The sequence below is a fragment of the Coenobita brevimanus genome, chromosome 101, assembly GCF_032717465.1.
Source record: "Coenobita brevimanus isolate Jiangsu-jjx chromosome 101, ASM3271746v2, whole genome shotgun sequence".
NCBI classification, from domain to species: Eukaryota; Metazoa; Arthropoda; class Malacostraca; order Decapoda; family Coenobitidae; genus Coenobita; species Coenobita brevimanus.
The window spans coordinates 26,708,911-26,718,627 of record NC_137054.1 but is presented as its reverse complement, the minus strand read 5'-3'; the positions used below and the strand labels follow the sequence as shown (position 1 = coordinate 26,718,627).

At 47.0% G+C, this 9,717-nt stretch overlaps 1 protein-coding gene across 1 annotated transcript; it reads left to right on the top strand.

The window, feature by feature from the left end:
* The first annotated feature begins 6,598 nt into the window (after window positions 1–6,598).
* On the top strand, window positions 6,599–7,180 carry LOC145414991 (uncharacterized). Its single transcript, XM_080284411.1, has one exon. The coding sequence runs from the start codon at window positions 6,599–6,601 to the stop codon at window positions 7,178–7,180; it is 582 nt and encodes a 193-aa protein (XP_080140537.1).
* The last annotated feature ends 2,537 nt before the right edge of the window (window positions 7,181–9,717 follow it).

Genomic DNA, 9,717 nt, shown 5'->3' with positions numbered 1-9,717 from the left:
CCAAGTCTCGGTTATTGCAGTCACCTGGCTGATGACTGACTCAGCATTAACTGTTAGTTACACCATTTTGTGTGGCAGCGAGGTGACACTTGATGAGAGTGTCAATAGGCCGTACTACATCCTGCGAGCCTCAAATTGTTTGTAGGGCTTTGTCATCATCATCTTCATCCTCTGGACCTCCTTTCCCATCCTAGGGAAGGGTGAGGAGTAGCAATGTCCAGACAGGCCATATTTGCCCAATCCAATGGGCCAGGCTTCCATTCACTCATCATTCAAGCCCCCGGAATCCAAGCTCTATCGGATACGCCAAAAACATTCGCCACGTTCTGTAGGTTCACATAAACGTATCTGACTGAGTCAATCCGGACGCTGCCACGTTAAAAAGGGGTGCCAAATCCCTGATCATGCACTTCTCACAACACTCGTCCAACAAGCTCGATCTCTTGTCAGTCCCCTAGCCTCACCAACTTCCAAACCTCTTTTCCTCACACACTCATCCACCATATCTCTCCACCTTCTCCTTGACCTACCTCGACTCCTCCCTCCTTCAAATTTGCTCCGATATACCGTTTTCACCATTCTATTATTATCCATTCTCTCCACATGACCATACCATCTCAGTACACTACACTGTATCCGATTCTGGTGTCCACCGACTTCCTCACTCCACATCTTTCACGAATCACATTATTTCGTATGCTATCCACCCTCTGTACTCCACATGCATTCCTCAGCAGTCCCATCTCCACTGCTCTTATTCTTGACTTTTCATTTTCATGCCATGCTTTGTCCTCTTATTATTATTTTTTTTTTTACAGAAGATGAGCAGAGGGTAGAAAAATTAAGTTAGAATCCATACATCAGGTTACAGGTGTCCTCCATTCATTAAAAAATCTGTAACAGTTGGATTGAACTATATAAGTTGTTGTTTGGGGGAAAACTCTTCTGGGGAAGGGAGTTCCAAACAGAAGCAATTCGGGAAAGAAAATAATTCCGATGGGCAGAATTTCTGCAATATGGCCGTGTGGCAGTCCAGACATGAGCGCTACCAGATACTGTGTAGCATGGGGGAGGGCCTGAAGAAGTGGAACAATGGGTGCAACTTCGTCTGAGTATTTGTTAGGTAATGCAAGAAAGGCAACAGTCCTTCTTACTTGTATGGGAGGTGGTTCCATGGTAACTTCATAGTTACTAATTATTTTGTATATCATCGTTCTGAATTTTGTCTAGTTGCTTTAGTGCAATGTCTCCATATCCACTCCACAAAGGTAAGCAATAATCAGGGTGAGAGCGCACATGACTCTTGTAAATAGGGCCTACCTAGCTGCTCATCAGTGAAGAAGTTACAGATTCTATACAGTAATCCAAATTTCTTTGAAGCAGTTTTAGCAAGTGATCTAATATGATAGGTCCAGCACAGAGCACGGTTAAGTGAAACACCGAGAAATTCAATGCTTTTAGGGGTATTGTAGGAATATTGGTTGCATTAGGTGATCTACGAATAAGGTAAAACCTATATATTAGAAAACTACAAGTATCTGGTTTTCCTAGTATTAAATGAGACAGTGTTATTTTGTCCACATTCAGTAATCTTCGTTAAGTCTTGATGCACTGATTGTTCTACCGAGTTGGGAGTCAGAAATATCAAACTTTTTGAAAATGTGTTTTAAGTGAGAAGGAACTGTGAAGCGTTGTATCATCTGCGTGTGAGTGAATGGGATTATGAGTTGATAGACGAGAGATCATAAATATCAGACCCCGTGTGCAAGTTTGTGCCAAGCGCCACTCATGCCAATCATGAGTTTTCATGTTATATCACTATTTTATCCCTTCTTTTTTATCCCAGGCACGTCACTTGGTACAGTTTCGAACTAGACATAAGATTGAAAGTCCTCCAAACTACAACAGTGAAATCGATTTGTGAGGTGAGGGTGGGTGACAGACCGCCAGCGTGGGCGAGTTTGTACCAAGCAACACCGACGCAGTGAGTCATCGCCAATCCACTTGCTAGATACATTATTGGCTATTGTTAGCATCTAACAATTGTTGTGAATAGAATTTTACTTTACGTACCAGGTTATTAAGTTAATTTCGTCAATGCTCTGACATGAAAAATAAGGTCAATATTGTTTCTCATTAAACCATAAACTCTCGTGGCTAAGTGCTATTTTCAGCATCTGCAGTGCATGCTGTTGGTGGTACTGCAAAGGCCCAGTTTTGCCTCGTGCGTCATTCTCATCAGAGAAAAGCTACTCCAAGTGACTTCTCTGCTTTAAATCTGTGCACTATATTATGCTATAAATTGATGTCTTTATGTCCATTAACAACTATGTACTGGATGGTTTTGTAGTCATGAACTTTGAGTGAAAATTCTGTTGCACTTGGAAAATATGTGTTTTCTATTGACTACTTGGTTTATCCGAAATCTGTTTATACATTCATAATCTGCATCCTTTCCTCTTTACCATTGTTTTTTTTTTTTTTTTTGAGTCTCTAGCATTATTAATAACAGAGTAATACTTTGTTGAAGTTGTATACTAATAATCGCCGATTATCGGCATTTCGAGAAAAAATATAATTTCATATATTTGTGTATATTATTTTCAATGACTAACAACATGGGCATATTCGGCATACCTTACCCTTCATTTAGGTCTTTGAATGAAGTCTTTAGGTTTAAAAACAATGGAGTCATGATCGTTTCATTATTCGCAAACTTTAAACGCGATTTCTGGCTTTTCTAAAAAAACGTCACTTGGTACAAACTTGCACGTGCGGCCTCATACGAATGGTGGCAGAATCGGTAGAAAGGCGGCTTGCAGTCCAAAATAGGCCCAGGTTCGAATCCCGGCCGGGGCAGGGAGCAGTTTACGGATAAGAATTTCATAAAAGCAGACTTTTCTGATCTACCAGATGACCCGCTGGCAAGTCATAAAAGTACCCTGGCTAATACCAGTACACCAGTCCTGTATGAGACAGCCCTAGCATGTATTCAACTGTTACAGATTTTTTATGGATGGAGGGTGTTAGCGCCGAAGTGGTGAAATGTGGAGATACAGGAGGATTACTGGGCCCCAAGGAGAACCACTGGGACTTGCGAATAGGCCCTGAAGCCTTTGCTCAGAGTCGGACATGTAAAAAAAAAAATCTATCTATCTGTCTATTGCCAAATGCCTCAATCCCTTATATGGGGTGGCCACAAACAAATCGCCTCCACGTCACCTTGTCCCCTGCCATTCTACTGTCCTGCCCCCAACTCACAGCCCCCTCTCTCATACACATCTCCACTCCATCCCTCCATCTCATCTTTAGCCTTCCTTTCCCTCTCTCCTCCTCCACCTCACTCACATATACTTGTGGTGTATATTACACCACAAAGTACTGTACCTCGCATTTCACTTACACACGTGGTTTCCTTCCCTCATGGCTTTTCCCCACCTTGTTCTCGGAATTAGCATGGCTACTCATGCTGCTACCAATAGTATTCGACTTCTCATCCTTCCTCCTCAGTACCAGTGCTGCTTCCAATAATATTTAATTTCTCTTCCCTCCTCACCTGTAGCGGTCCCTAAACCAATCAAATCTCCCTATTCAGGCGACCTAGGCCTACCAGTGCTCCGCCTACCTCATTAAGGGGCTTAAAACTGAGTGGGCGACCTCAGTCACCCTTCTTTCCACTCAGAACTTCACCCGGCTACTATGTGCCTTGCTCTCCATCTCTCCTGGTAAAATCTGGCCACGTGGTACAACTTTACATATATGATACACATAAACACAACAGCCCGGCACTCCTGCTTCTCACTAAATTAATTATTCATATTCTTAATCTGTAACTATTCATTCATGCATTGTAATTGATCTACACATGCTGTAACGTAATGGCCTTGTACTATTATGAAATCATGCAATAACTCTGTATTGTTCCAAGTGAATAATCACTGCCCTGTCTATCTCTTCCCAACACATTGGCATTTATATATCCTAACCATTTGCCTTGGTGTAGCCCTTAGTAAAATATATATCCCCATAACCAAAAAACGACACAATGGTGACCCCAACTTTAATATTACCACATTGGTGACTTCCCAGAGTGTTTAAACAACATGGATACACTACATTCACATACGATATTAACACGTGGTTTACACAAGTTGATGCCACATGGCCTGAAGAAACCAGTGATGATGACAAATTCAGAGCAGTTGTCCGCACTGTCCCAACTCAAGTAGCTGCCCTTGTTCAGAACGTATTCCTTAAACCACCTACAGGGCACAAATATAAAATCCTGAAGGAGAGTCTGCTGTGGGCCCTATCAAAGCAGACACTTTTAATGGAGCTAGATGCCATTCGCTCCCAACAGCAGCGCCCCTTGGCCCTCCTTGCCCACATTCAAGCCACTCTCACAGCAGCTGGGGCCACACTGTCAGATGACCTCCTCCACCACCGACTCCTCCAGCTCATGACACCAGACTTCCGACTCCATCTAATATGGATGGGCCTTGGCACGTCCCTTACTGAGTTCATCGATAGGGCGGACACTCTATACGAAACTCAACAGCATTAAGTGAACACTCCTCTCTTTCCCCTGTCATAGCCCCCAGTGCTACCCCTAGTGAAACAGCGGTGTCAGTGAACAGTGTTGTGAACAAAAACGGTTCCATATCAGAGCTGTGTACCTTATTAGCAAAGTTAACAAATAGAATAGACGAGGTCGAAAGTAAAATAAGTGGCTTCACCACTCAGACCCCCAGTGTTGCAATTCATCCCCCAGCCCCTCCATGTTCCAGCAGTCTTCCCCCAGTGAACCATACTCGTAATGCTAATCCCCAAACAGCAAGGGACAACTTCGTGTTGTGTACATATCACAACCGCTTTGGCATGGAAGCCAGACGATGTGCACCACCCTGCATATTCACAGGAAACACATATGGCGGGAGACAGTCCCAGTAGTGTCTCCTGCCACGCACACCAAATGCCCCCTCAGGATCACCACACCCAAAGCCACGACATGTTCCACCGGCTCCAGGGAACTACTATGGGTTAACCCATAGTGTACGCAATTCTCCAGCCTTGACTCTCCCCCAGGACGCAAAAACAGGTAAATTTTTCGAATTCCTCAAAGGTTAAAAGTTTTATCCCCGATTAATAGAGCTTGATTTTACACATCTGAAAACGCAAACCCCACCCTCCTAGACCCAATAGTTACCGAGCTATGGTCCATCAAAGTTTATAATAGTTATCCACCGCGGCCCCGGCGAGAAAGAAAATAAGCCACCCGCACCTGTTCTCTTCGAAACAATACGTACAAAAATCACCAAAATAAATTTTTTTTGGTGTGTATAGATGTTATAAACCATTGTAACGTGCTTAGAAAAATATAATATAGTAACAAACCCCCCAAATAAATATGATAAATAAAAATTATCCTTCCCTCCTCTCCTCTCCTCATACCTCCCATCCCCTCCCTCCCCTTCCCTTCCCTTCCCTTCCCCTCACCTAACCTCCCCTCCCCTTTCCTCTTCCCCCTTCTCTCCCCACCCATCTGTCAAATCTAGCAAGGGAAATAGGTCATAAACCCCCCCAGTAAAAATATGACAAATAGTAAAAATTATCCTCCCTTTCTCTCCCCTCTTCAAACCTCCAGTCCCCTCCATCCCCTTCCCTTCCCTCCCCTCCTCTCTCCTCTCCGTCCCTCCCCTCCCCTCGCCTAACCTCCCTTCCCTCCTCCCTTCCCCCTCCCCTCCCCTCCTTGCTGTCAAATCTAGTTTTCGTTTCGTTTAGTTTCGTTTCGTTTTGAAGGCTCCAACATGCTTCCATGCGTCGGCATAAAATAAAATGTCTTTTTCAAGTGGGTTTCGACTAAAGACAGCTGAAGTAATTGTGGTGTGGATATCTGTATGCAGACACCAATAAATTACAGGTAATGATTCAAAAACACGTATCATAAAGCGTAAAAAATACACAAAATATTCGAGGCCGGGGAGGTGCTAGGGGGTGCGGGTAGGGGGTGGGGGGTAGGGGGAGCTGGTAAGGCCAGGAGGGGTTGGATGGGGATCGAGAGATGGGAGGAGACCACCACAAGACACAAAGGAAGGGCTAAAGTGGAGTACAGGGACATGGAGGGAGGATAGGGGGGAAATACCTTCCCCCTAGTTGACTAAGGAGGGGGACGTGGGAGGGGGATCCACATGGGAGGGGGGGAATGCATGAGGAGGGGGTGGGAGGGGTTGTTGTGGTGGTAAGAATGGTGGGAGGTAGGGTAGTAACAAGGTAGTGGAATAGAAAGATGTGGCGAGAGGGAGGTGGGGGATACACCCCCCACCTCCTAGTTACGGGCCTGGGTCCCCCCTCCGGTGTGTCCAACACCTAGTTCTGATAGGTTAGAAGCCATTTACGTCACAGCTGGGGTGGAGCCAGCTGCCGCCAGTTTTTTGTGGATGTTGTACGATCGGTGTTGCTCGTCCTCTTAAGAACTTGCGCAAAAAGCCCGATCGATGAGATTAGCACTTATGGGGTTAAAGACGCCATCTCCGGCACAAAATACTTTATTGACACTGGAGTCGCATTCAGTTTAGTCCCTCCCATCTCTGACCACAAAATGGCTCAACAACCCGCATTTGACCTGATAGCAGCAAACGACACCCACATAGCCATATACAGCATGGAACCCTGTCACGTGGTACTCGCCCAGTCAGAGTCATTTACTTGGCCGTTCCTCGTCGCAGATGTTAATCAACCCATTATTGGCGTTGACTTCCCAGAGGCACATGACTTGCTTGTGGATACCAGAAGACAGAATCTATATCACAGACCCTCAAACCCATCCATGAAAGTAACCGGGTGTGCTGGTAATCCTCCACTCGTTACACACCTTCACCAGAAATCCTCGTACAATTCCATACTATGGCAGTTTCCCCTCTTGACCTATCACTCTCCCAACAATGGCCATACAGACCATGGTGTAGAGCACTGCATCATCACTTCTGGACCGCCCTGTTTCACCCATCCCAGACGCCTTCCCCCAGAACGTTGTCAGACAGTAGAAAAGGAGTTTCAGTTGATGCTTGACAAGGGCATCAAACTGCTGGGCATCCCCTCTACACATGGTACCGAAGGCACAGCAGGGCAAGTGGAGAGCATGTGGGGACTACAGGGCACTGAATGTGATGACAGTTCCTGATAGATACCCCATTCCCCACATCCAGGATTTCCACCAACGACTACATGGCCGTCGCGTATTTTCCAAGATCAATTTAGTCAGGGCGTTCCACCAAATCCCTGTGCGGGAAAAGGTCATCCCCAAGATGGCAGTAACCACTCCCTTTGGCTTGTTTGAATACACAAAGATGAACTTCGGCCTCAGAAACGCTGCACAAACGTTTCAGAAATTTATGGACCAGGTTGTCAGGGGGCTAGATTTCATCATGGTGTATATCGATGACATCCTCATCGCTTCTGATTCCCATGAGCAGAACAAAACACACCTCCAAATGCTTGTTCCAATGCCTACAGGACTACGGGCTTCGTGTGCACCCGGCGAAGTGTATCCTCGATGCAGACGAATTGGATTTCTTGGGCCGCAGGGCATCTGCCACAGGTATCACGCCCCTCCATCAGAAGGTGGATGCCATTAAAGACTTTCCATGCCTGGCTACACCTCGCAAGCTCAGGGAGTTCTTAGGGATGGTCAGTTATTATCAAAGGTTCCTGAGAAATGCCACAGTCACACTAGCCCCCTTAACGATCTCTTGAAGGGGACAAAAAAGACATCCTCCAAGCCTCTTCAGTGGACTGCACAGTCAGACCATGCCTTCACCACCCTCAAAAACCACATCACCACTGCACCCCGCCTAGCATACTCATCACCAGATGCCCCCATCACACTCACCACAGATGCCTCTGCCGAAGCTGTGGGTGCAGTCCTACAACAACAAGTCAGTGATGCAAACGTGCCTGTTGCATTCTTCAGCCAGCACCTTAACCTTGCCCAGCACAAATTCAGTGCCTTCTATAGGGAGTTGCTGGCTATATATGAGGCAGTCAGACATTTCAGGCATTTTCTGGAAGGTAGAGAATTCACCATCCTCACCGACCATAAACCCCTTATTTACGCCATGGTGCAGATTTCTGAAAACTGGTCTCCTTGAGTGGTAAGACAGCTAGCCTTCATTTCAGGGTTTTCCACTAACATCCAGCATATCAATGGGGACCTGAACAACGTTGCAGACACCCTGTGCTGTGGAGTTTCAGCTGTCGGCCCTACACTACCCCCGCTTGACCATGCAGCCTTGGCCCGGGAGCAGAAGGACGATCAGGAACTCCAAGAATTGCTGCAGGCCATGACCTCACTTCAACTGCAACAGCTTGATGTCACCGGCACACCCCAGAAACTCTGGTGTGATATATCCTGCAGGACAGCATGGCCCTATATTCCCCAGCGATTTCAAAGGCAAGTCTTTAGTCATTACCACGATATGGCGCACCCAGGCATTCATGGCAAACACAGCAGCCGGCGAGTGGTATGGCCAGGGATGAGGCGTGACACCACCAACTGGGTCCGAGCATGCGTTGCATGTCAGTCAGCAAAAGTGCATCGCCACACCAAGACACCACTTCAACCGCTGCCCACACCAACTCAATGTTTCCACACAGTCCACATTGACATCCTCGGCCCCCTCCCTGAATCTAGGGGTAACCAGTATACCTTAACATGCATAGATAGAGCGACAAGGTGGGTCGAGGCCATGCCCATGCTGGACGCTACGACTGACCATGTGGCATGTCCCTTCCTGACATCCTGGGTCACTCGTTTTGGCACCCTGCAGGTCATCATCACAGACCAAGGCCCCCCAATTCGAATCTCGGGCATGGCAGGACTAATGGACTTTCTTGGTGCTAAACGCCACAGAACCTCCGCATATTACCCTCAGGCAAACAGGATGATTGAGCTCCGCCATTGTCGCCTGAAGGAACCACTGAGGGCACATCCCCACTCAGTGAATTGGGTGGCCGCACTGCCAATCATCCTCCTAAACTTGTGGGTTACGGAGAAGAGGACATCGGGAATTCCCCTGCAGAGCTAATGCACAGGGAAGACTTGAGGCTGCCAGGGCAGTTCACCCCGCAACCAGGTACGCCAGCCCTGGTTTTTCTCCCAGAGCTCCAGCAGGCAATGCAGGCACTACGACCAGTCCCTCCTCGTTCTTGCCAGCACCAGACGACATTCATCCCGCACTCCCTACCAGACACCAAACAGGCCTTTATGAGGAGGGGTCAGTGCACTTCACCACTCCGAACCCCATATGAAGGCCCATACCCTTGGATCACAAACTCAGACAAAAGTGTCATGATATACAAACAGGGGAAACCATCCACAATCTCTGCAGACAGAGTCAAACTGGCCACACCACAAACCCAGTCACAGACAACACCCCACACGTCATCCCCCAACCTTGCCAGCCAACCAACAACACACACACAACCAACACCTCAAACCCCAGCACCAACACCTACATGCATCACCCACACACACAAACACACAACCCATCCCCTTTGTCAATTCGTACCCTCCGCTACCTGTCATCTCCACCTACTGACTCAGGCATCATGCAGTACAGCAAACCTCTACCACTGATGCAAACACTCCCTCACTACCACCCACATTACTGTCCACAAACCCGACCTCCAGCACTAACCCTGCTACCACTAACTCACCCT

Excerpts from the sequence above, each read along its gene's own strand:
- LOC145414991 (XM_080284411.1), top strand. The coding sequence starts at position 6,599 with ATGGCTCAACAACCCGCATTTGACCTGATAGCAGCAAACGACACCCAC.